Genomic DNA, 27,664 nt, shown 5'->3' on the forward strand with positions numbered 1-27,664 from the left:
GTACTCAGCCTCTCCAGGTCCAACCCTAATCCGCCAGCTCTCCTCAGCAGCGCGCATGCTGTCTCCCTCCAGCCATCATCAGCATGGTACAGCAGTCTCTGCACCGCCTTTAGCCTGAAAGCAGCCATCCTTCTCTCCAGTTCCACCAGGCCCTGTCCTCCTTCGTGAACGGTCATGTACAACACTGCGGCCTTGTCTCAGGATGGTAAGTTGGTGGTTGAAGATATCCCTCTAGTGGTGTGGGGGCTGTGCTTTGGCAAAGTGGGTGGGGTTATATCCTTCCTGTTTGGCCCTGTCCGGGGTGTCCCTCGGATGGGGCCACAGTGTCTCCTGACCCCTCCTGTCTCAGCCTCCAGTATTTATGCTGCATTAGTTTATGTGTCGGGGGCTAGGGTCAGTTTGTTATATCTGGAGTACTTCTCCTGTCCTATTCGGTGTCCTGTGTGAATCTAAGTGTGCGTTCTCTAATTCTCTCCTTCTCTCTTCTTTCTCTCTCTCGGAGAACCTGAGCCCTAGGACCATGCCCCAGGACTACCTGACATGATGACTCCTTGCTGTCCCCAGTCCACCTGGCCATGCTGCTGCTCCAGTTTCAACTGGCCTGGGCCCTAGTAGGACCATGTCCCAGGACTACCTGACATGATGACTCCTTGCTGTCCCCAGTCCACCTGGCCATGCTGCTGCTCCAGTTTCAACTGTTCTGCCTTACTATTATTCAACCATGCTGGTCATTTATGAACATTTGAACATCTTGGCCACGTTCTGTTATAATCTCCACCCGGCACAGCCAGAAGAGGACTGGCCACCCCACATATGCTCTCTCTAATTCTCTCTTTCTCTCTCTCTCGGAGGACCTGAGCCCTAGGACCGTGCCCCAGGACTACCTGACATGATGACTCCTTGCTGTCCCCAGTCCACCTGACTGTGCTGCTGCTCCAGTTTCAACTGTTCTGCCTTATTATTATTCGACCATGCTGGTCATTTATGAACATTTGAACATCTTGGTCATGTTCTGTTATAATCTCTACCCGGCACAGCCAGAAGAGGACTGGCCACCCCACATAGCCTGGTTCCTCTCTAGGTTTCTTCCTAGGTTTTGGCCTTTCTAGGGAGTTTTTCCTAGCCACCGTGCTTTTACACCTGCATTGTTTGCTGTTTGGGGTTTTAGGCTGGGTTTCTGTACAGCACTTTGAGATATCAGCTGATGTACGAAGGGCTATATAAATAAATTTGATTTGATTTGATTTGCTGCCTTCAGCCAGTGATGGTCCGACCAGAAGAAGTCCACCAGGCCCTGTCCTCCTTCATGAACGGTCAAGTAAAACACTGCTGCCTTCAGCCAGTGATGGTCCGACCAGAAGAAGTCCACCAGGCCCTGTCCTCCTTCGTGAACGGTCATGTACCACACTGCTGCCTTCAGCCAGTGATGGTCCGACCAGAAGAAGTCCACCAGGCCCTGTCCTCCTTCGTGAACGGTCAAGTACAACACTGCTGCCTTCAGCCAGTAATGGCCCGACCAGAAGAAGTCCACCAGCTTGCGTTGCAGGTCTGCGAGCAGACCGGCAGGGGGGTTGAGGACAGACAGTTTATGCCACAGGGAAGATGCCACCAGGTTGTTAATGATCAGCACCCTCCATCTATATGACACTTGGGACAGCAGCCACCTCCACCTGGCCAGTCTTGACACCACTGCCTGTGTCAGCCCCTCCCAGTTCTTCCTTATCCAGTTCTCTGAGCCCAGGTACACCCCCAACACTTTAAGCCCTTCACAACCCCACTGCAAACCCCCTGGAAGCAGAGGAGGGGAGCCCTATCCCCCCCATGCCCCACATAACAGAGCTTTGCTCTTGCCCCAGTTTACCTTAGCTGATGTAGCTCCCTCGTACACCTTCAGACTGGTCTCTCGTGCCTGCATATCCTGATCATCCCTGACCAGAAACATAATCTGCATATGCTGACACTGCTATGCCTGCCACCACATCCATTCCTGTTCAGCACACTCCCTGCAGTCTACTGCGTAGCAGTCCTAAAAAAGGCTCAGTGGCTAGTGTGTATAACTGCCCAGATAGAGGGCATCCTTGTCTAATGCCCCGTCTCACCCAGACTGGCCTACTGAGCCCCCCTCCCACCATACATGACCATACATGATGCCCCAGCATACAACAGCTTCACACAGGTCAAAAACCTTTCCCCAAACCCAAACACAGACATCACAATAAACAGATACTCATGGTCCACTCAATCAAAATCCTTCTCTTGATCTAAAGAGACCAGTCCAAAGTTCACATTAGAACCTCTCGACAAGTCCAACATGTCCCGGATTAAGAACTCACTTTCCTCCTCATCTCTATCTCCCACCCTGACCACCTGCCCTTTCTCTCTGGTCAGAGCATCACCCACAGCAACAGGCAAAATTTCCATGGTGCCTTTGTCCACTGCCTTTTTCCTTTTCCACTTGACACCCTCCTCCTCCCCCCTAATCTCTTACACTTCCCCACTATACTCTCCTCATCTACTAGAATAACCTGACTAGACCCAGCATCATCTACACCACCCTCCATAGCATGACTAGACCCAGCATCATCTACACCACCCTCCATAGCATGACTAGACCCAGCATCATCTACACCACCCTCCATAGCATGACTAGACCAAACATCATCTACACCACCCTCCATAGCATGACTAGACCCAGCATCATCTACACCACCCTCCATAGCATGACTAGACCCAGCATCATCTACACCACCCTCCATAGCATGACTAGACCCAGCATCATCTACACCACCCTCCATAGCATGACTAGACCCAGCATCATCTACACCACCCTCCATAGCATGACTAGACCCAGCATCATCTACACCACCCTCCATAGCATGACTAGACCCAGCATCATCTACACCACCCTCCATAGCATGACTAGACCCAGCATCATCTACACCACCCTCCATAGCATGACTAGACCCAGCATCATCTACACCACCCTCCATAGCATGACTAGACCCAGCATCATCTACACCACCCTCCATAGCATGACTAGGCCCAGAATCATCTACACCACCATCCATAGCATGACTAGACCCAGCATCATCTACACCACCATCCATAGCATGACTAGACCCAGCATCATCTACACCACCCTCCATAGCATGACTAGACCCAGCATCATCTACACCACCCTCCATAGCATGACTAGACCCAGCATCATCTACACCACCCTCCATAGCATGACTAGACCCGGCATCATCTACACCACCCTCCATAGCATGACTAGGCCCAGAATCATCTACACCACCCTCCATAGCATGACTAGGCCCAGAATCATCTACACCACCCTCCATAGCATGACTAGACCCAGCATCATCTACACCACCCTCCATAGCATGACTAGACCCAGAATCATCTACACCACCCTCCATAGCATGACTAGACCCAGCATCATCTACACCACCCTCCATAGCATGACTAGACCCAGAATCATCTACACCACCCTCCATATCATGACTAGACCCAGAATCATCTACACCACCCTCCATAGCATGACTAGACCCAGCATCATCTACACCACCCTCCATAGCATGACTAGACCCAGAATCATCTACACCACCCTCCATAGCATGACTAGACCCAGAATCATCTACACCACCCTCCATAGCATGACTAGACCCAGAATCATCTACACCACCCTCCATATCATGACTAGACCCAGAATCATCTACACCACCCTCCATAGCATGACTAGACCCAGCATCATCTACACCACCCTCCATAGCAACAGCAAGCAGATGATACTAATTGAGGAGTTCATAAACACAAACAACTTCTGGCAAAATTGGAAAAAACTAAACAAATCTAAACAAGAGGAATTAGCGATACAAAATGGTGACATATGGACAACCCATTTTAAAACACTCTACAACACTTTTTAAATTGACACAAACGCAGAACAACGCCAAATTCATGAGAAGTTGAATGGATTAGAAAAAGCTATAAAGGACAACCAAAATCCATTCGACTCCCCAATTACTGACAAGGAGCTCTATAAGAAACTTCAGGGCCTCAAATGTAAAAAGGCATGCGGACCTGATGGCATCCTAAATGAGATGCTCAAACTCACTAGTGCAAAATTTCAGTTGGCTATATTAAAACTGTTTAATTTGATCCTGAGTGTAGGTTATTTCCCTGACATCTGGAATCAAGGACTCATAACCCCCAATTACAGAGGCATTTGTGTGAACAGTAACCTGGGGAAGGTTTTCTGTAGTATTATAAATGTAACAGTTCTGAATTTCCTTAATACAATGTCTTGAATAAAAAGCTACATTGGATTTATACCAAAACATCGCAAAACTGATAATATTTACATCCTACACACCCTGATAGATAAACATGTCCCCCAAAATAATACCAAATAATAATGAATAATACCAAAAAAATACCAAAAAGCATTTGATTCTATTTGGCATACTGGACTGTTCTACAACGTTATTGACAGTGGTGTAGGGGGTAAAACATATGACATAATTAAATCAATGTATACTGGCAATATGTGCAGCATTAAAATGGCAAGAAAATAACAGAATTCTTTAACCAGGGGCGAGGCCTTCGCCAGGGCAGTAATCTGAGCCCTGCACTCTTCAATATTTACATCAACGAATTGGCCACTATTCTCGAAAAATCCTCAGTCCCTGATGTCTCCACATTTCAGAAGTTAAATGCCTACTCTTCGCAGATGACCAATGCCTGCTGTCACCCACAGCACATGGCCTACAACAGAGCTTGGACCTGCTAGAGCAGTACTGCCAGACCTGGGCCCTGGCAGTAAACCCCAAAAATACTAAAATAATGATTTTCCAGAGAAGATCCAGATCTCAGGGAATTAGACCAAAGTTCTCAATTGGTACAAAATATATAGAATACTGCACACACTACAATTACTTAGGTTTAAAAAGAAGCTCAACTGGACACCTTAATGAGGCAGTGAATGAACTGAGAGAGAAAGCACGCAGGGCATTCTACGCCATTAAAAAGCTAATTCAAATTGAAATACATATTAAAATTTGGATAAAACTAATTGAATATGTCATTGAACCAATTGCACATTATGGCAGCGAGGTGTGGGGTCCACTTGCAGAACAAGATTTCAAAGACCCCATTGAAACCCTGCATGCAGAGTTCTGTAAGATTCTCCAACATATCCAGAAGAAAACTACAAACAATGCATGCAGGGCAGAATTAGGCCAATATCCACTAATAGTAAATATTCAAAAAGAGCAATTAAGTTTTGTAAACATCTAAAATACAGTGACCCCCTCTCATGTCATTACCAAGCCCTGAAATGCCAAGAGCTGAGCAAAGAAAAGAGTTCCCTCATCCAGCTGGTCCTGAGGCTGAGTTCACAAACCTGTTCTACTAATACACGGATGCCTCTGAACCAGAACATCCAATCAATCAGGATAAACCAATTTACAACACAGTCAAAACAAAACTATATTGCTTATTGGGAAACACAAACACAAAGCAAAATGCACTGCTATCTGGCCCTAAATCGACTGTACACCGTGGCTAAATATTTGACCATGGTTACTGATCAAAACCTTAACAAAGTACAGGCTCAGTGAGCACAGCCTTGCCATTGAGAAGGGTAGACACAGGAAAACCTGGCTCCCTGTAGAGGAAAGCCTGTGCAACCGCTGCACAACAGCAGAACCTGAGATGGAGCTGCATTTCCTGACAAAATGTAAAAAAATGATCCCAAATAAGCTTTGGCAATATGTACATGCTTACGTCATGCCAATAAAGAATGAGAGAGATATTGCGAGAAGGCGAGGGACAGATAGAGGGGGACAGAGAGAGAGAGAGAGAGAGAGAGAGAGAGAGAGAGAGAGATAGGGAGAAGGCGAGAGAGAGATAGAGGGGGACAGAGAGAGAGAGATAGAGGGGGACAGAGAGAGATATAGAGGGGGACAGAGAGAGAGAGAGAGAACGAGAGAGAGAAAGAGAGAGATAGAGGGGGACAGAGAGAGAGAGAGAGAGAGAGAGAGAGAGAGAGAGAGAGAGAGAGAGAGAGAGAGAGGAGAGGGAGAGAAAGAGAGAGAGAAAGAGAGAGAGAGAGATAGAGGGGGACAGAGAGAGAGAGAGAGAGAGAGAGAGAGAGAATGAGAACGAGAGAGAGATAGGGAGAAGGCGAGAGAGAGATAGAGGGGGACAGAGAGACAGAGAGAGAGAGAGAGAGAGAGAGAGACGAGAGAGAAAGAGAGAGAGAGAGAGAGAGAGAGAGAGAGAGAGAGAGGGGGACAGAGAGAGAGAGAGAGAGATATAGAGGGGGACAGAGAGAGAGAGAGAGAGAGAGAACGAGAGAGAGAAAGAGAGAGATAGAGGGGGACAGAGAGAGAGAGAGAACGAGAACGAGAGAGAGATAGGGAGAAGGCGAGAGAGAGATAGAGGGGGACAGAGAGAGAGAGAGAGAGAGAGAGAGAGAGAGAGAGAGAGAGAGAGAGAGAGATAGAGGGGGACAGAGAGAGAGAGAGAGAGAGAGAGATAGAGGGGGACAGAGAGACAGAGAGAGAGAGAGAGAGAGAGAGCGAGAGAACGAGAGAGAGAACGAGAGAGAGAAAGAGAGAGAGAGATAGAGGGGGACAGAGAGAGAGAGAGAGAGAGAGAGAGAGAGAGAGAGAACGAGAACGAGAGAGAGATAGGAAGAAGGCGAGAGAGAGATAGAGGGGACAGAGAGACAGAGAGAGAGAGAGAGAGAGAGAGAGAGAGAGAGAGAGAGAGAGAGAAATCGAGAGAGAGAAAGAAAGAGAGAGAGAGATAGAGGGGGACAGAGAGAGAGAGAGAGAGAGAGAGAGAGAGAGAGAGGAGAGAGAACGAGAACGAGAGAGAGATAGGGAGAAGGCGAGAGAGAGATAGAGGGGGACAGAGAGAGAGAGAGAGAGAGAGAGAGAGAGAGAGAGAGAGAGAGAGAGATAGAGGGGGACAGAGAGAGAGAGAGATAGAGGGGGACAGAGAGAGAGAGAGAGAGAGAGAGAGAGAGAGATAGAGGGGGACAGAGAGAGAGATAGAGGGGGACAGAGAGAGAGACAGAGAGAGAGAGAGAGAGAGAGAGATACACAAGCAAACATGCAAACCAAACCAACCAGATACACAAGCAAACATAAACCAACATGCACACTCGCTGCCATACCCATGTTCACCCTCATAAAAGCCCACACTCAGGGAAACAGGATTTCACAAAGCATCAGCAAAGTGCAAAGGAAAAGGCAATTACTGCAGTGTGTGTTTAGCTGTGCCAGTGTGTGTCTGGCTGTGCCAGTGTGTGTCTAGCTGTGCCAGTGTGTGTCTGGCTGTGCCAGTGTGTGGATAGCTGTGCCAGTGTGTGTACGTGTGTGTTTGTGTGTGTGTGTGTGTGTGTACGCATGAGAGAGAAGGATTGATTCCCCAAGAGTAAATGGCATTAACATTGCATAATCAGAGACCATGAACCCCCCCACCTCCCCTCTCTCTGTCTCACTGCACCAACACCTACGTCTCATACCCCCTCCTCCCTCCCCCCTCTACAGTCGGTCATGCCCCCCCCTCTACCCCTCACCTTGGCCCTACCCACCCAATGGGGATGGAGGTTGACATGGCGGCCTGGGTAGAAGGGTCACGCGACAATGTCATTCAGTGTGTGCTTTTTGTGCCCGGGCGTACATGTGTGTGCTCTCTGTAGGAACCGGTGGGGCTTGTCCTTAAATCCAGCGTTCTGTGGACTTGGTCCAAGGGCGTCAGAATATAGTGCACTATATCAGAGTCTTAGTACAGCGTCAGGAGATCACGGGTTGATTTAGAAGACGCTATAGATATCTAGAGGACAGGAGAGGCCCATGGGTTAGGTTGGTCTGTACACTGTGCTGCATGAGGAGAATGAGGAGGCCATCTTATGAGTGAGTCTCTCTCTCTCTCTCTCTCTCTCTCTCTCTTTCTCTGTCTCTCTCTATTCCCATCTCTGCAGTAGGCTGGCTGCTGAGATTTAATTGGCTAGGAACTGAAGCTAACCCTCGATTTCATAATAATGAGACAAAGCGCAAGGCACATACACAGAAACAGGGAAAGGGAGGGAGAGCGGGAGAGAGAGATTCCTGTGCATCTCTGATTTACTTGGGTGATATTCATCAGAGCGACAGACCGTGGGGGAGGAAGCGAGAGAGGAGGGAGAGGAAAGAGGGGGGGGGGACTAGGCAGAATGAGGGTATTTCTCTGTCTCAACAAGACACTTTTTTAATATATCTATTTTCTTCCCGTCCTTGTTCCTCCCTCTCTCTCTTTGGTTGTCGGATTTCCGTGTGCAGAAATAAACATGGAGGTTTTCATTATCACCAATCTACACCGGTACACCAAAATATGTGGTTGTTCAATAACATGGCATTCATATCTGGTAGCATTGACATCACAGCTTTCTTAAATATTCCATCTAGACAATGAGATGGAAATAGAGAGGGGGAGAGAGTCTGGGGAGAAAAAAGAGAGAGATGTGACTCAGTGGGAGAGAGTGAGAGAGAGAGCGAGGGAGGCAGGGAGGGAGGAAGAGAAGGAGGGAATGTGACAGAGCGGTGACAGAGAGGGAGAGGGGAGCGTGCTGTGTGTGTCAGGCCTCTCTGTGTCAGAGCTCAGTGTGTGTGTGTGTGTGTGTGTGTGTGTGTGTGTGTGTGTGTGTGTGTGTGTGTGTGTGTGCATGTCCTCCGGCGCTGGCAAACATTAGATGCATTGAGTGAGCTGACAGGTCCCTCCCCATTACCACTGCTGGTGGCACACAGAGAGAGACACAGAGAGATAGAGACAGAAGGTGTTGGGGTGTATTAGGGGTGGGGGTAGAGAGACACAGGGAGAGACAGACAGAAGTATAGCAGGAAGGTGTTGGGGTGTATTGGGGGTGGGGGGTAGAGAGAGACAGGGAGAGAGACAGACAGACAGAAGTATAGCAGGAAGGTGTTGGGGTGTATTGGGGGTGGGGGTAGAGAGAGACAGGGAGAGAGACAGACAGACAGAAGTATAGCAGGAAGGTGTTGGGGTGTATTAGGGGTGGGGGTAGAGAGAGACAGGGAGAGAGACAGATAGCAGGAAGGTGTTGGGGTGTATTAGGGTGGGGGTAGAGAGAGACAGGGAGAGAGACAGATAGCAGGAATGTGTTGGGGTGTATTAGGGGTGGGGGGTAGAGAGAGACAGGGAGAGAGACAGACAGACAGAAGTATAGCAGGAAGGTGTTGGGGTGTATTAGGGTGGGGGGTAGAGAGAGACAGGGAGAGAGACAGACAGACAGAAGTATAGCAGGAAGGTGTTGGGGTGTATTGGGGGTGGGGGGTAGAGAGAGACAGGGAGAGAGACAGACAGACAGAAGGATAGCAGGAAGGTGTTGGGGTGTATTAGGGGTGGGGGGTAGAGAGAGACAGGGAGAGAGACAGATAGCAGGAAGGTGTTGGGGTGTATTGGGGGTGGGGGGTAGAGAGAGACAGGGAGAGAGACAGATAGCAGGAAGGTGTTGGGGTGTATTAGGGGTGGGGGGTAGAGAGAGACAGGGAGAGAGACAGACAGAACGATAGCAGGAAGGTGTTTAATGTGTATTGGGGGTGGGGGGTAGAGAGAGACAGGGAGAGAGACAGACAGACAGAAGTATAGCAGGAAGTTGTTGGGGTGTATTGGGGGTGGGGGGTAGAGAGAGACAGGGAGAGAGACAGACAGACAGAAGTATAGCAGGAAGGTGTTGGGGTGTATTAGGGGTGGGGGTAGAGAGAGACAGGAGAGAGACAGACAGACAGAAGTATAGCAGGAAGGTTGTGGGGTGTATTAGGGGTGGGGGGTAGAGATAGACAGGGAGAGAGACAGATAGCAGGAAGGTGTTGGGGTGTATTAGGGGTGGGGGGTAGAGAGAGACAGGGAGAGAGACAGATAGCAGGAATGTGTTGGGGTGTATTAGGGGTGGGGGTAGAGAGAGAGACAGGAGAGAGACAGACAGACAGAAGTATAGCAGGAAGGTGTTGGGGTGTATTAGGGGTGGGGGGTAGAGAGAGACAGGGAGAGAGACAGACAGACAGAAGTATAGCAGGAAGGTGTTGGGGTGTATTGGGGGTGGGGGGTAGAGAGAGACAGGGAGAGAGACAGACAGACAGAAGTATAGCAGGAAGGTGTTGGGGTGTATTAGGGGTGGGGGTAGAGAGAGACAGGGAGAGAGACAGACAGACAGAAGTATAGCAGGAAGGTTGTGGGGTGTATTAGGGGTGGGGGTAGAGAGAGACAGGGAGAGAGACAGATAGCAGGAAGGTGTTGGGGTGTATTAGGGGTGGGGGTAGAGAGAGACAGGGAGAGAGACAGACAGACAGAAGTATAGCAGGAAGGTTGTGGTGTGTATTTGGGGTGGGTTAGAGAGAGAGACAGGAGAGAGACAGACAGACAGACAGACAGACAGACAGAAGTATAGCAGGAAGGTGTTGGGGTGTATTGGGGGTGGGGGGTAGAGAGACAGACAAGACAGACAGACAGACAGACAGAAGTATAGCAGGAAGGTGTTGGGGTGTATTGGGGGTGGGGGGTAGAGAGAGACAGGGAGAGAGACAGACAGACAGAAGGATAGCAGGAAGGTGTTGGGGTGTATTAGGGGTGGGGGTAGAGAGAGACAGGAGAGAGAGATAGCAGGAAGGTATAGAGGTGTATTAGGGGTGGGGGTAGAGAGAGACAGGGAGAGAGACAGACAGACAGAAGTATAGCAGGAAGGTGTTGGGGTGTATTAGGGGTGGGGTGTAGAGAGAGACAGGAGAGAGACAGGGAGAGAGACAGATAGCAGGAAGGTGTTGGGGTGTATTAGGGGTGTGGGGTACAGAGAGAGACAGGGAGGAAGAGACAGGGAGAGAGACAGATAGACAGGAAAGGTGTTGGGGTGTATTATGGGTGGGGGTAGAGAGAGACAGGGAGAGAGACAGATAGCAGGAAGGTGTTGGGGTGTATTAGGGGTGGGGGTAGAGAGAGACAGGGAGAGAGACAGAGAGCAGGAAGGTGTAGGGGTGTATTAGTGTTGGGGGGTAGAGAGAGACAGGGAGAGAGACAGAGAGAAGGATAGCAGGAAGGTTTTGGGGTGTATTAGGGGTATTGGGGTTGGGGGGTAGAGAGAGACAGGGAGAGAGACAGAGAGAAGGATATCAGGAAGGTGTAGGGGTGTATTAGGGTTGGGGGGTAGAGAGAGACAGGGAGAGAGACAGGGAGTACCCTACAGTGACCCAGACCAAAAGAGGCCTAACTGGTGAAGGAAACTCTTAAATGTAAATGTAAATGTAAATGAAACTGTACACATACAAACACTTGTGAACAAGTAAAACACAAGTAAAACACAAGTAAAACACATGTGGAAACACAATGATTTTGTACTGCCTTGCCTGCACATCAACATACACTCAACAACCACAGAACACTATCATTATTTCTCACACACACACTGCACACACACTGCACACACACTGCACACACACTGCACACACACTGCACACACGCTGAATTCCCTCACTGAGCAGAATAACAGAAGCCATTCATCGCACACTGACAGCCAGTAGCATGCCCATTGTGTGTATAGCTTTGTGTGAGTTTGTATGAGTCTGTGTGTGTGTGCATGCCTGTGTGTGTGTGTGTGTGTGTGTGTGTGTGTGTGTGTGTGTGTGTGTGTGTGTGTGTGTGTGTGTGTGTGTGTGTGTGTGTGTGAGAGTGTGTGACGTGTGCCCATTTCTAGTACCTCAGTACAACCAGAGACAGGTCCAAATTCACAGACTGCTAAATCCAAAGACTCGCGCGCCTTAAAACACACAACTGCTATCATTTCACCACTGCTCTGTTCTACTCATGTATTACCAAGCATGTGTTTACATAACAGATGACCGCTTTCCACGTACTTTGTTGTTCATTTGGGTCCCCATTAGAAAAAATACTCCACTTGGTGACATTGTTGTTAGTCGTTTTTTGGTGATTCGGTCCGTGGGACATAAATTCAGTACTATATCCGAGTGTTTTCCTTAGAAAAGATGACAGGGACTAACTTGTATTCCTGTTTATGGGTGGGGTTATATCCTGCCTGTTTGGCCCTGTCCGGGGGTATCATCGGATGGGGCCACAGAGTGTCTCCTGATCCCTCCTGTCTCAGCCTCCAGTATTTATGCTGCAGTAGTTTATGTGTCGGGGGGCTAGGGTCAGTCTGTTATATCTGGAGTACTTCTCCTGTCTTATCCGGTGTCCTGTGTGAATTTAAGTATGCTCTCTCTAATTCTCTCTTTATCTCTTTCTTTCTTTCGGAGGACCTGAGCTCTAGGACCATGCCCCAGGACTACCTGGCATGATGACTCCTTGCTGTCCCCAGTCCACCTGGCCGTGCTGCTGCTCCAGTTTCAACTGTTCTGTCTGCGGCTATGGAACCCTGACCTGTTCACTGTGATAACTATTATTTGACCCGGCACAGCCAGAAGAGGACTGGCCACCCCTCATAGCCTGGTTCCTCTCTAGGTTTCTTCCTAGGTTCTGGCCTTTCTAGGGAGTTTTTCCTAGCCACCGTGCTTCTACACCAGCATCACTTGCTGTTTTGGGGGTTTGAGGCTGGGGTTTCTGTACAGCACTTTGAGACATCAGCTGATTTAAGAAGGGCTAATATAAATACATTTGATTTGATCTCCCTTTGTCTCCCAATAAACCTTCATGTGACTTGATCAGTGCAATGGAAACAACGTGATGTACTGTATTAACACCAGGACAGTCCACACGTCTTCCTGGATATCTGACCTCATGTCGGCCTGCTAATTTGGAGCATAGAGGAAACAAGACAACAAGTTACATACTGCAGCTTCAAGGTTCTGGATGGGGTGGAAACAAAAACAACTCCGCGGTGAAGTTTAGGCAGCCATTCCGAATGGTTACGGGCTCTAGTTTAAGATAGGCTTAAAACCAAACAATTAAAAACGAGCGACCCACGCGACCCTTTATCTCCAGACGTCTTCGGGGACATGGATTGACTTCCAATTTCAAAGTGAATCTAGCCCCAATCTGGCTGGTCTGGCTATATGTGTGTGTGTGTGTGTGTGTGTGTGTGTGTGTGTGTGTGTGTGTGTGTGTGTGTGTGTGTGTGTGTGTGTGTGTGTGTGTGTGTGTGTGTGTGTGTGTGTGTGTGTGTGTGTGTGTGGTTCAGGGGCAGACTGAGTATCATGGCTTCCTTGTTGAATTATTGATCACTGTCTTGTCTGTGGTTCACGGTTAAAGACACACACACACACACACACACACACACACACACACACACACACCACCCCTCTTTTCAGGCACCGTTCCAAAGGCTCAACAATGTGAACGGCTCAAAGAGGGACTAAACAGTTTGCGTGGAACCCACGAAATAGAAGAAGAAGACGAACACCAGCACACCGGTCACACCTCGATGCCTCAAATGATTGAAAGGGTCTACTTATACCATGACGAAAGTCACTGGTGAAACGAGCCATTCGATGGTTGGAAGCATCGAGATTTACCCGTGAGCATTTCTCTTTACTCTTAACACCTTTGTCCACATGCACCTGGTTGAACTGCTAATAAACCCGTGTCAGGTACCGGGATAATAACTCAAAGGGGTTTCACCTGTTACTGATTCACACACAGTATCAGGAATCAGAAGATCACAGAGGATAGATAGAGGTTATGATACCTGATCACTCTCTAGGTTCACTCGGTCAACGCCCCACAGTCCTAAACACACGCACACCCACACCAACACGGTCCTTCACAGTACCCACTAAGAGGTCAATCACACAGTCTCTCCCGGCACTGACGGACCACGCAGGGCTTAACTCTAACCCCAAACCACACGACCGCTAAAGCTCCCTGACCTGCTCGGTGTTTGAGAGGGCCAGAGAACCACAGAGAAAGAGGACGAAAGAAGGACATGAGGGAGGGGATGGAAGGGATATGGGGGGGGGAGAACATGGAACGGAGAGAGGGGATAGAAGAACGGAGCGAGGAGAGGGGAGGAAAGAGGAGTGGGAGAAAGAGAGCGAGAGAGAGAGAGAAGAGGGGGGAGTGAGAAAGAGTGAAAGGTGGGCGAGGGAGAGATGGTATTTCTCTGTCTCTCTGACCCACCATCCCAGGACGGGATTACCCTCTCAATCTCTTTTTTCGCTTGAAGCACAGAGACAGGGAAGGAGGGAGAGAGGGATGGATGGCTGTAGATTGGGGAGGGGGGCTGCTGGAGACGTTTTTCCTCAAATGGGATTTCCCTCCGCTGCAGAGTGTGAGTGTAATCTCCCCGGGTAAATCCCTCTTTAGCCAAAAGAAGGAAGAATAGAGGAGAAAGGGAAAAGCTGTCTTTATCCAAATCCAACTGGAAGGAAAGTGGGAGCGAGGGAAGAGAGGGAGGAGGAGGAGATGTAATTTGTCTGAGGGATTACAAGGTGAGCTGGCAGAACACTGCTGAATATACTGACTCACCGTGTGTGTGTGTGTGTGTGTGTGTGTGTGTGTGTGTGTGTGTGTGTGTGTGTGTGTGTGTGTATGTGTGTGTGTATGTGTGTGTGTGTGTGTGTGTGTGTGTGTGTGTGTGTGTGTGTGTGTGTGTGTGTGTGTGTGTGCGTGTTTTAACATGTTAAACAAACAAAAATTTGACCAACTGGGGACATTTTCTTAGAATTAGTTAGAATTAGTGTTAGGGTAAGAATTACATTAAGGGTTAGGGTTAGGGGCTAGGGGTTAGTTTTAGGGTTACGAGCTAGGGTTAGGGTAAGGGTTAGGGTTAGGGTAACAGTACAGGTTAGGGTAAGGGTTAGGGTTAGGAGCTTGGGTTAGGTTTAGGGAAAGGGTTAAGAGCTAGGGTTAGATTTAGGGTAAGGGTTAGGAGAAGGGTTAGGATTAGGAGCTAGGGTTAGGTTTAGGGTAAGGGTTAAGAGCTAGGGTTAGATTTAGGGTAAGGGTTAGGGTAAGGGTAAGGGTAAGGGTTAGGGTAAGGGTTAGGGTAAGGGTTAGGGTTAGGGTTAGGGTTTAAGTGTGGGTTAGGGTTAGGGTTAGGGTAAGGGTTAGGGTTAGGGTAAAAGTGTGGGTTTAGGGTTAGGGTAAAAGTGTGGGTTAGGGTTAGGGTAAAAGTGTGGGTTAGGGTTAGGGTAAAAGTGTGGGTTAGGGTTGGGGTTAGGGTAAAAGTGTGGGTTAGGGTTAGGTTAAAAGTGTGGGTTAGGGTTAGGGTAAACGTGTGGGTTAGGGTTAGGGTAAAAGTGTGGGTTAGGGTTAGGGTAAAAGTGTGGGTTAGGGTTAGGGTAAAAGTGTGGGTTAGGGTTAGGTTAAAAGTGTGGGTTAGGGTTAGGTTAAAAGTGTGGGTTAGGGTTAGGGTAAAAGTGTGGGTTAGGGTTAGGGTAAAAGTGTGGGTTAGGGTTAGGTTAAAAGTGTGGGTTAGGGTTAGGGTAAAAGTGTGGGTTAGGGTTAGGGTAAAAGTGTGGGTTAGGGTTAGGGTAAAAGTGTGGGTTAGGGTTAGGGTAAAAGTGTGGGTTAGGGTAAAAGTGTGGGTTAGGGTTAGGGTAAAAGTGTGGGTTAGGGTTAGGGTAAAAGTGTGGGTTAGGGTTAGGGTAAAAGTGTGGGTTAGGGTTAGGTTAAAAGTGTGGGTTAGGGTTAGGGTAAAAGTGTGGGTTAGGGTTAGGGTAAAAGTGTGGGTTAGGGTTAGGGTAAAAGTGTGGGTTAGGGTTAGGGTAAAAATGTGGGTTAGGGTAAAAGTGTGGGTTAGGGTTAGGGTAAAAGTGTGGGTTAGGGTAAAAGTGTGGGTTAGGGTTAGGGTAAAAGTGTGGGTTAGGGTTAGGGGTTTGGGAAAATTGGATTTGGAATGTGACTGAATTGTGTGTCACCACAATTTTAGTTGTACAAGACTAAGAGACACTCACGCCACATCACTCTGACACATATCTGGCCAACTGTCGTTTGATCTTACCGCCTCCGCAAAGACGTGTGTGTGTGTGTGTGTGTGTGTGTGTGTGTGTGTGTGTGTGTGTGTGTGTGTGTGTGTGTGTGTGTGTGTGTGTGTGTGTGTGTGTGTGTGTGTGTGTGTGTGTGTGTGTGTGTGTGTGTGTGTGTGTGCGCGCGTGTGTGTGCGCGTGTGTGTATGTCCATGTGTATGCACTCAATATATATAAAACATGTTGATACATACTTCAGGCCATCTAAGCCCTGGATGGGAAAGGTCCCTCGCCAGTTGCCAGTACCCTCTGACCTCTGCTGTTTAGGGGTTGACAAGGGGCATCAGAGCTGCCTTACCACATCCCTATTAGTCAGTCAGGCAGCCATGTGGCATACTTCAGCACCAGGCACATGTCAACTATGTTATGCCCCAAACGCACCCCTACAAGCCCCCTACACCCAGTCCACCCACCCCTCACCCCTATGGGAGTGCACAGATCTCCCACACACAGCCCCAGAGGGCCAAAACAGAGGAGGGGAGGAGGGAGAAATAGAAGGGGAGGAAATGAGCTGTAGGCCAGAGTGAGTTCCATGTTTTGATTTGATGTGACTGTACAACAAGAGGACACCCAGAATCAGAGAGACACACACACACACACACACACACACACACACACACACACACACACACACGCGCGTCTTTGCGGAGGCGGTAAGATCAAACGAAAGTTGGCCAGATATGTGTCAGAGTGATGTGGCGTGAGTGTCTCTTAGTGTGTCTATCACTGACAGTGAGACAGTGGAGAGCAGAGACTTATGGGGGGACACACCCTCTGGTGCAACACCCTCGACCATGACACACAGCACACCCTACAGATGACATTGCACACACACACACAGACCCACACCCTACAGATGACATTACACACGCTCCAAATGCTAACACACACTCAGAGGCATTTATGCTGTCATACTACATTGAATTCTCGCCCTTTACATGCACACACGTGGAAAACATGGATACACCCTGAGACAGAGGAACACACATGCACAAACACACACACCCACATGCGCACACACTAGAGGTCGACCGATTAATCAGAATGGCAATCGGAAATCGGTATTTTTGGACACCGATTTGGCCAATATTTTTTTTTTATCATATATTTTTTTTATACACCTTTATTTAACTAGGCAAGTCAGTTAATTAACAACACATTCTTATTTTCAATGACAGCCTAGGAACGGTGGGTTAACTGCCTTTTTCAGGGGCAGAACGACAGATGTTAACCTTGTCAGCTCGGGGATTCGTTTTTGCAACCTTCCGGTTACTAGTCCAATGCTCTATCCACCTGCCTTTACATTGCACTCTACGAGGAGCCTGCGTGGCAGGCTGACTACCTGTCACGCGACGGCAGCAAGTAGCCAAGGTAACGTAGAGATGGGAAATTGCGTTGCTGTTATGACGACAGTGACTCCGAGGCCCTCTCTATCTCTCTTTTAGTTCTCTCTCTCTCTCATCGTCTTCTCTCCCACTCCGTTCTTTCAACAGCTCTTCACGCTTCCCCATCATGTCATGATAGAATGCAGCAACAAGTGTTTGGTAACGTTATATCATGGCAACTCAAAGACAAACCTACCGGCACAAAGGATTAGGAAGGATCAACATCAATTGTGAAAAGAGGAGATTACGAAAACGAGAAAAAAAGGAGAGCGCGAAGACAATAGGCAGGACAAACCAGATTACCCGGCAACTGTTGGTTAAATCCCTCCACTTATCAACACATTCTCCGTCCATCTTTCTCTTCCTCTATCCCTCCATCTTCTCTCAACCCTCCATCCCTCCTGTTACGTCCATGAAGCGTGGCACCTCACTCTCTGAGCCACAGGTAGGGTCGGAAGTACTATTGTCAGCTCTGAGTGCTTTTCTCGGTTTCTCGCCCGCATCTACCCCTTGACCTGAGAAAGAGGGATGGAGCGATGGAGGGAGCGAGAGATGGAGAGAATGAAAGCATAAGGCAAAGACAGAGAGAGAATAGAAGCCCCCACAGCAGCACTTAAAGTAAGGCTGCATAATTGATGAGGAGACAAAGCGAAACATTTATTTATCATTGAGGACATGTAGGGACTAAGCCTTCCCTATAGAGAAGAGAGAGAGAGAGAGAGAGAGAGAGAGAGAGAGAGAGAGAGAGGAGGAGAAATCGAGATCAAGCATGTGTGAGAGAGAGAGAGAGGGAGAGAGATAGAGAGAGAGAGAGAGAGAGAGAGAGAGAGAGAGAGAGAGAGAGAGAGAGAGAGAGAGAGAGTGGGTAGAAAGAGAAAGTAATCCCAGATGTCAAGCCCAATTTAGACCTGGAGGTTTCCCGCAGTCAGTAGTCAATAGAATGCGATCCTCAGGGTTAAGGGATCAAGTCCAAGGTGTGGAATTATTGATGAGGCCAGAGCTGGCCTCAACACACCCCGGGTGTTTAACCCTCTCCCCTTCATGCTCTCTGTCCTGTTCTCTCCCTCATACATTTACACTGCTAGGGTCGCTCACCTCATCGTGACTTTCTCCAGGTCTTCAGTTTCACCCTAATTACTCTGTCACACTGTATACTCACACACTCTTCAATACTTCCTATTCACTCTATTCTCTCTGCTAACCTGTCTTTTCTATTCCCTTACACACATCTTACAGACACCGTTCAATAGTTCTATGTGGAGTCCTGTCTTGTGTTTTCAATGGGATGTTACAGTACATGTTGAGACACTGGTTTCCATAGGAAACCTCAATGAGAGGGTAATGAATGAACTAGCTAGTATTACCTGTAGTTATGACACCACTGGGACGCTAACACCAGTTACCACGGACAACTGGCTTGTTTGGCATTAGAAAGCCTGTCAAACTGTCTGTCTAGGTGTGAAAATGCATGCTTTTGTGTGTGTGTGTTTGCATCAGTGTGTGTATATGTGTCAGTGTGTGTGTATAAATGTGTCAGTCAGTGTGTGTGTGTGTGTGTGTGTGTTGTGTGTGTGTGTCAGTGTGTGTGTATAAATGTGTCAGTCAGTGTGTGTGTGTGTGTGTGTGTGTGTGTGTGTGTATATGTGTCAGTGTGTGTGTATAAATGTGTCAGTCAGTGTGTGTGTGTGTGTGTGTTTGTGTGTGTGTCAGTGTGTGTGTATATATTTGTCAGTGTGTGTGTGTGTGTGTATACATGTGTCAGTGTGTATGTGTATATATGTGTCAGTGTGTGTGTGTGTATATATTTGTCAGTGTGTGTGTGTGTGTGTGTGTGTGTGTGTGTGTGTGTGTATGTGTGTGTGTGTGTGTATATATGTGTCAGTGTGTGTGTATACATGTCTCAGTGTGTGTGTGTATACATGTGTCAGTGTGTGTTGTGTGTGTGTCAGTTTGTGTGTATACATGTCTCAGTGTGTGTGTATATATGTCTCAGTGTGTGTGTATACATGTCTCAGTGTGTGTGTATATATATGTCAGTGTGTGTGTATACATGTCTCAGTGTGTGTGTATACATGTCTCAGTGTGTGTGTATACATGTCTCAGTGTGTGTGTATACATGTCTCAGTGTGTGTGTATACATGTCTCAGTGTGTGTGTATACATGTCTCAGTGTGTGTGTATACATGTGTCAGTGTGTGTGTATACATGTCTCAGTGTGTGTGTATACATGTGTCAGTGTGTGTATACATGTCTCAGTGTGTGTGTATACATGTCTCAGTGTGTGTGTATACATGTGTCAGTGTGTGTGTATACATGTATCAGTGTGTGTGTATACATGTATCAGTGTGTGTGTATACATGTCTCAGTGTGTGTGTATACATGTCTCAGTGTGTGTGTATACATGTCTCAGTGTGTGTGTATACATGTCTCAGTGTGTGTGTATACATGTCTCAGTGTGTGTGTATACATGTCTCAGTGTGTGTGTATACATGTGTCAGTGTGTGTGTGCGCGCGCTCGGAGCAGGGTGTTAGGGGATAAGCACTCAATAACAGCTGACACTGAGTTGCCCTCTGCTCCCTCTCACACAAAGGCCTGTGATTATATTCCTGTTTTACTGCCTCTCCCTCCCCCTCCCCCCCTCTCGCTCTCCTTTTCTCCCTCATTTTCTCTCCCCCACCCCTCTGCGCCCTCCACGGCCAAGATAATTACCACTATTGTGTCACGGACGCGCGCACACTCACACACACACACACACACACACACACACACACACACACACACACACACACACACACACACACACACACACACTCTTAATGTGGAAGTACTACATGTTTGCCAGCTCCCCATCTGTCTCTCTCACTCTGTCATTACTTTCCTGTTCTACCCTTCTCTTTCTACTCCTTTTTCGATTGGTAGAAATGTCTACATTTATTTTTCAACATATACTGTAGGCAGACACACTGAGCTTGTCTGATGCTTTAAGCGTAGCCTACTGTTTAAGATACACAAATGACTCAAGAAAGAGCCCAATTGTCACACTGTGTAAAAAAATGACAGCGAGTGCCTGTGTGACTGGTGCGCATTGTCTCACTCTCCTCCCTACTGAGGCAGAAAAGGCACCCCGGCACAGCAAGTGTTTATTGCGCTGTCTGTGCTGAAGCTGAAACATAATTTCAGCCATTTTGTTTCTTACTTGTTTCTGACTGAAACGTTCTGCCACCGAAATCCCTAATTTATTTCAGAAAAACATTCCCTACTCCCTTAACCCTTGCTCACTGTATGTGAAACATGTAGGTGTCATATGCATGTGGCCAATAGGGCCTGACTTATAGCCTATCATAATCACATCAACAAACTCCGAACACAGTAACACATGACAGCAAAATGCATGCGGAGGACATGAAAAAGAAACTCAAAACGGTGAATAGTTTACTGGTTGCTCAGGCGGGAAAGGGGAAGTCAGATCTGTGGAAGACATTTGACGTATTGTGGAAATTACTAGAGAAAAAGGAGGGGACAGGAGCGCTGCGTCAGTATTATTTGTGCCAAACAGTTGTTGTTGGATTACAATATTATTCTCTTTTTCTGACCGTTTGGAACAGTTTAAACAACACTAAGTAAATAAGTGTACCAGAGAGTCTGTTCTAACAAACAATATATATATAAAGCCTTTATTACAGCAGACTAAAAACAGTTGCATGCATTCATGATTTGCCGTTTATTTATTGTTTAGGCTAAATATTCAAAGCTCCCTTTGTTATTTCATCATAAAACTTAAATGTTTGATTGTAATTTCAAAGCACGAACGTCTTCTATGCTGTGTGATGGCATAAATGAATGACTGACTGACTGATTGATACAAGTAGCCAATATATATTGAAATGTTGGCCTAAGTAAGTTACTAAACAGGACGCGCTCTTAGGCCTACAGCTCGATGCTGGTTATACAAGGCTACCACACAGTGCCTGATGACGACATAACCTGACTACGACGACCAGAATAATAATTGTAATAATAACAATAGTAAGTGGATCAAGAAGGAGGGAACACTGCGTTCAAAGTTTGCGTGACAAACAGGTGCAGGTGGATTACAATATAATTTGTCTACCTGTTTGGAACAGCGTAAATAACACTAAATACATGACCGGTAACACCAGACGGATCTAACACACTTTATTATAGCATACAAAGAATAAAAACAGACAAATCTGTGAAATTACTTTATCCAACATTTTGTCTCTGAAAGAGTGGTAGGGAGGTAGGGGGGCCGGTGGGACAGGGTAAAGAAAGTGGAGATGTTATAAAATATAATAAATCTAATAATATAGGCTATTTAGCAGACGCTTTATGTGACACACAGACAAGCCAGAGATGCTTGGTGAAAGCCTCCGAGCTTTCCCTAGACATCTCTCCTCAGTCCAGCACTCACCTCAGATCTCTCCCCACCCTCAACTTCCTCCCCCGCCTGGCTGGGACCCATTGGAGGCATGCTGAGGAGGGAGGCTGCGTGCTTTCCCTAGTCATCTCTCCCCACCCTCACCTCCCTCACCCGCTTGGCTGGGACCCCTTGGAGGCATGCTGAGGAGGGAGGCTGCGTGCTTTCCCTAGTCATCTCTCCCCACCCTCACCTCCCTCACCTGCCTGGCTGGGACCCCTTGGAGGCATGCTGAGGAGGGAGGCTGCGTGCTTTCCCTAGTCATCTCTCCCCACCCTCACCTCCCTCACCTGCCTGGCTGGGACCCCTTGGAGGCATGCTGAGGAGGGAGGCTGCGTGCTTTCCCTAGTCATCTCTCCCCACCCTCACCTCCCTCACCCGCCTGGCTGGGACCCCTTGGAGGCATGCTGAGGAGGGAGGCTGCGTGCTTTCCCTAGTCATCTCTCCCCACCCTCAACTCCCTCACCCGCCTGGCTGGGACCCCTTGGAGGCATGCTGAGGAGGGAGGCTGCGTGCTTTCCCTAGTCATCTCTCCCCACCCTCACCTCCCTCACCCGCCTGGCTGGGACCCCTTGGAGACATGCTGAGGAGGGAGGCTGCGTGCTTTCCCTAGTCATCTCTCCCCACCCTCACCTCCCTCACCCGCCTGGCTGGGACCCCTTGGAGGCATGCTGAGGAGGGAGGCTGCGTGCTTTCCCTAGTCATCTCTCCCCACCCTCACCTCCCTCACCCGCCTGGCTGGGACCCCTTGGAGACATGCTGAGGAGGGAGGCTGCGTGCGACTGTGCTTTGATGTCCCCGTCTCTGTCTCGCTCCTCCGGTTTTAAAGTTTCATGCGTTTTCTCTGCTCAAGTACTAAGAGGAAACTCCTCAGAAATGGCTTCGGGTTGCAGAAACACCAGAGTGGTTAGAGTATGTGAGTAGATGATGTGTGTGTGTGTGGGGTGGTGGGGGTTTAAGTGGTTTGCAGTGGGGTGGGGTGGATGGGGGTGGGGTGGGGGCGGGGGCAGGGGTGAGCGAGCAATCTGATGTCGGAGCGGTGTTTACACGAACGAGTGCAGCCACAGACAAATGTAGCCATTTATACAAAACCCCAAACTAATATTTTTCCTTCTTACCTTCTGCACTCTCTATCCCCCCCCACACACCCACCCCTTCAGCCTAGTCAAGAACATATACACATACTAACACACACCTGGAAAGCACAGTTTTCACTGTCTCTCTCCTGAATACATACATCAGCTCATACATGAAATAACAGAGGCACACACACGCTCCAAGCTCATCTCCAAGCTCATCGATAAGCATACATCAGAGCTGTGGTGCATTGCCACCAGTATTGAGAAATGGCGTGTGTGTGTGTATATATGGTGTTGGTTCCATGGTTGTGCATGTGATCGATCTGCTGTGCATTTCAGACCCTGGGCTCAGGCCCCTGGGGCACCCATGTGTGTACTCAGCCCATTAAACAATTACACACACTCAAGGTGGTCACCTCCCAACCTGACACACACACAAACCATTTTGTGTTGATAGGTAGGCTGGCTTTGCACTGCTGGATGGGGGGATGAAGAGGAAGAGGATGAGAGAGAGAGAGAGAGAGAGAGAGAGAGAGAGAGAGAGAGAGGGAGAGAGAGGGGAGTGACTCCCTGAGCGTCTGCCGTGTGTCTTTTAGCCATCTGTTGGCATGGGCTAGGTCTAAATGAATTTGCTCAACTCATTACAATTTTGCAAGGGGCCTCCAGACCAGCCAGTGGGCAGAGCAGAAAACGGCGAATACCTCTGTATCTCCACCTCTATCTCTCCGTACCACTTTCTCTCAGATCTCCGTCTCTCCCTCTCGAATCCGCCCAGGTGGATTCCACTACGAGCATTCAGTGTCTGCAGAGCACATCATTGCCAGCCCAGTATCACTCCCCGCCAGTATAAACTGACAAACACTCACCCAGACGCACAGTGATGACATCAGAGAGAAGGATATTTTATTACATCGAAAAGGGCCCAAAGCAACACAGCTGCATTCACGCACATACACACACATAAAGACACACACACAGGCATGTGTGTATGTCAACACACCAACTTACACACACTACACCTTTTGGGTTCGTCAATACAACAGAGAGGGGACCTTAAACATACACCAACACATTGCTCTGTCTCAGCTGTTCTGCTTCCCCCTCTCTCTCTTCTCCCTTCTGCTCTCTCTATCTCCCTCTATCTTCTCCTCTGTGCCCAGGGGGAGCGCTCAGTGCCACCAAAGAGACGACAGATGGGGCTCAACATCATCCAGCCGGGAGAGAGAGAGGAGAGAGAGAGAGAGAGACAGAGAGAGAGAGACAGAGAGAGAGAGAGAGAGAGAGAGACAGAGAGAGAGAGAGAGAGAGAGGGTAGAGAGAGAGACAGAGACAGAGAGAGAGAAAGAAAGAGAGAGAGAGAGAGAGAGAGAGAGAGACACAGAGAGAGAGAGAGACAGGAGAGACAGAGAGAGAGAGAGAGAGAGAGAGAGAGAGAGAGAGAGACAGAGAGAGAGAGAGAGAGAGAGAGAGACAGAGAGAGATAGAGAGAGAGAGAGAGAGAGAGAGCATTCATTATTTACATCACTTGGTATTGGAATATTAATGCTAAAAGCAATCGGGCGACCCTTCATTAAATTAACTGGAGATGTAGGGACCGAGGGAGAGAGAAGAGAGGGGAGCGAGCAAAGTATTGAAGAGAGGGGGAGAGATAGAGAGAGACAGTAGGAGAGGAGAGAGGCCCATGCTGTTAAAAGGCCCACTAAAATTAGTGAAGCAAAAACGTCTCCATTAAGACACCCTGGCCTGAATCCCTCCCTCCCTCCCTCCCTCCTCCTCCCTCCCTCCCTCCCTCCCTCCCTCCCCTTTACTGCCAGCTGTCCTGTTTTACACACCTCACACACACAAATCACAGCACTCCGCCTCTCTTCACAAGTGCAGCCTCTTCCAGAAATATGCATTTTCTGTGCTGTTCCTCTTAAGTGCCTGTTGAAAGTTTAAATGTGGTGGCAGAATGGGCTCTTGTCCCCCCCAGCACAACTCTCAGAGGAATTCCCTTCAGTCTCGCACTCTTTCACTTTGCCTACCAACAGCCACAACTTTTCTCTCTCCCTCTCCGAATCTCATCACTACCCCGTTTCTTGTCTTTCACCGATGAGAATAACCCTGATATCATGAACGTTCACGCACGCAGAATATAGACACACCCACGTTCTTAAAAATACAATTTAAGGTTATTGGGCGGTCCCGTAGAATAACCCTTTCTGGTTCCAGGTAGAACCATTTTGGGTTCCACGTGGAACCCTCTGTGGAAAGGGTTCTACCCGGAACAAAAAAAAACAGTTCTTCAAAAGGTTCTGCTAGGGGGGACAGCCGAAGAACCCTTTCAGGTTCTAGATAGCACCTTTTTTTTCTAAGAGTGCAGACACACGCAACACACACACACACACACACACACACACACACACACACACACACACACACACACACACACACACACACACACACACACACACACACACACACACACACACAGTGCCACATACACACAGAGCATGGGCAGAATCTCTCCTGCTTAGCAACACATTACGTACATGTGGAGCCCCTCTCCCGATTAGTGGAGTGCTGCTACGCGCTGCTGACTTCTGGAGAGAATAACGTACATTCATCTCCCCACGTCATCTACCGACGCCACAATTACCAACCCCTCCACCTGCCTGTCAGCACGCCTCAGCATGGCACGGTGAATAGGAATACCGTAAATATATGGATGGGTGAAGGCAGGACACGTGCATGTTTATTGTGTGCAGTATGCGTAGGTGTTTGCATAAAACTGCAATATTGTGACTTGGCCCATATGGCTAGATACTGTGACACGTTTGATGGTGTGTGTGACAGTGCATGCGTGTGTTCTCTTTGCTTCTCATTCCCCTTCTCCCTCCCTGCGTCGACGGAAGGAAAAGAAGGAGAGGAAGAGAGAAAAAGCTGCCGTCTAACTGAACCTGGGGACGTTCACTGTCCATCTACAGTACAGAACCCCTTCCTCAATCTCTCTCTCTCTCTCTCTCTCTCTCATCCCCCACTTCCCCACCTCTCTCTCATCCCTCTCGCTTACCTACCTCTCTCTCTCTCATCCCTTTCTCCCTACCTCTCTCTCGCTCTCGCATCCCTCTCTCTTCCCTACCTCTCTCTCACTCTCCCTCATCCCTCTCTCTTCCCCACCTCTCTCTCTCCCTCTCTCTCTCCTCTCTCTCTCTCTCTCTCTCTCTCTCTCATGCCTCTCTCTTCCCTACCTCTCTCTCTCTCATCCCTTTCTCTTCCCCACCAATGTCTCTCTGATCCCTCTCTCTTCCCAACATCTCTCTCTCTTCCCCACCTCTCTCCCTCATCCCTCTCTCTTCCCCACCTCTCTCTCATCACTCTCTCTTCCCCACCTCTCTCTCATCACTCTCTCTTCCCCACCTCTCTCAATCTCATCCCTCTCTCTTCCCCACCTCTCTCTCTCTCTCTCTCTTCCCCACCTCTCTCTCTCATCCCTCTCTTTTCCCAACATCTCTCTCTATCTCTTCCCCACCTCTCTCCTCATCCCTCTCTCTTCCCCACCTCTCCCTCTCATCCCTCTCTCTTCCCCACCAATGTCTCTCTGATCCCTCTCTCTTCCCAACATCTCTCTCTCTTCCCCACCTCTCTCCCTCATCCCTCTCTCTTCCCCACCTCTCTCTCTCATCACTCTCTCTTCCCCACCTCTCTCTCATCACTCTCTCTTCCCCACCTCTCTATCTCATCCCTATATCTTCCCCACCTCTCTCTCATCCCTCTCCTTCCCCACCTCTCTCTCTCTCATCCCTCTCTTTTCCCAACATCTCTCTCTATCTCTTCTCTCTCTCTCATCCCTCTCTCCCTACTCTCCCCACTCTCTCTCTCTCATCCTCTCCACCTCTTCCCCACATCTCTCTCTCCTCTCTCTCTCTCTCCCTCTCTCTCTCATCCCTCTCTCTTCCCCCACCTCTCTCTCTCTCATCCCTCTCTCTTCCCCACCTCTGTCTCTCTGATCCCTCTCTCTTCCCTACCTCTCTCTCATCCCTCTCTCTTCTCCACCTCTCTCTCATCCCTCTCTCTTCCCCACCTATCTATCTCATCCCCCTCTCTTCCCCACCTCTCTCATCCCTCTCTCTTCCCCACCTCTCTCTCTCATCCCTATATCTTCCCCACCTCTCTCTCATCCCTCTCTCTTCCCCACCTCTCTCTCTCATCCCTCTCTTTTCCCAACATCTCTCTCTATCTCTTCTCTCTCTCTCTCATCCCTCTCTCCCTACCTCCTCTCTCGCTCTCTCTCATCCCTCTCTCTTCCCCACCTCTCTCTCCTCTCTCCCCTCTCTCTCTCTCTCTCTCTCATCCCTCTCTCTTCCCCACCTCTCTCTCTCATCCCTCTCTCTTCCCCACCTCTCTCTCTGATCCTCTCTCTTCCCAACATCTCCTCTCTCTTCCCATCTCTCTCCCACCTCTCCTCATCCTCTCTTCCTCACCTCTCTCTTCCCCCTCTCCCACTCTCTTTCCCCACCTCTCTCTCATCCCTATCTCTTCCCCACCTCTCTCTCATCCCTCTCCCTTCCCACCTCTCTCTCTCATCCCTCTCTTTTCCCAGCATCTCTCTCTATCTCTTCCCCACCTCTCTCCCTCATCCCTCTCTCTTCCCTAACTCTCTCTCATCCCTCTCTCTTCCCTACCTCTCTCTCATCCCTCTCTCTTCCCCACCTCTCTCATCCCTCTCTTTCCCCACCAATGTCTCTCTTGATCCCTCTCTCTTCCCAACATCTCTCTCTTCCCCCTCTCTCCCTCATCCTC

The 27,664-nt window shown here is 48.7% G+C and overlaps 1 protein-coding gene and 1 pseudogene across 1 annotated transcript in view; both read right to left on the reverse strand.

The window, feature by feature from the left end:
* Positions 1 to 1,915, reverse strand: part of LOC115142267 (cell adhesion molecule DSCAML1-like) — a 97,142-nt pseudogene extending 95,227 nt beyond the window's left edge.
* A 15,834-nt stretch (positions 1,916 to 17,749) lies between these two features.
* Positions 17,750 to 27,664, reverse strand: part of LOC115142275 (cell adhesion molecule DSCAML1-like) — a 97,848-nt gene continuing 87,933 nt past the window's right edge. Inside the window, exon 4 of the mRNA XM_065027209.1 lies at positions 17,750 to 17,880. Coding sequence (XP_064883281.1) covers positions 17,750 to 17,880 — 131 coding nt within the window. The remainder of the gene's footprint in view (positions 17,881 to 27,664) is intronic.

Source organism: Oncorhynchus nerka, linkage group LG14, assembly GCF_034236695.1.
Source record: "Oncorhynchus nerka isolate Pitt River linkage group LG14, Oner_Uvic_2.0, whole genome shotgun sequence".
Taxonomy (NCBI): domain Eukaryota; kingdom Metazoa; phylum Chordata; class Actinopteri; order Salmoniformes; family Salmonidae; genus Oncorhynchus; species Oncorhynchus nerka.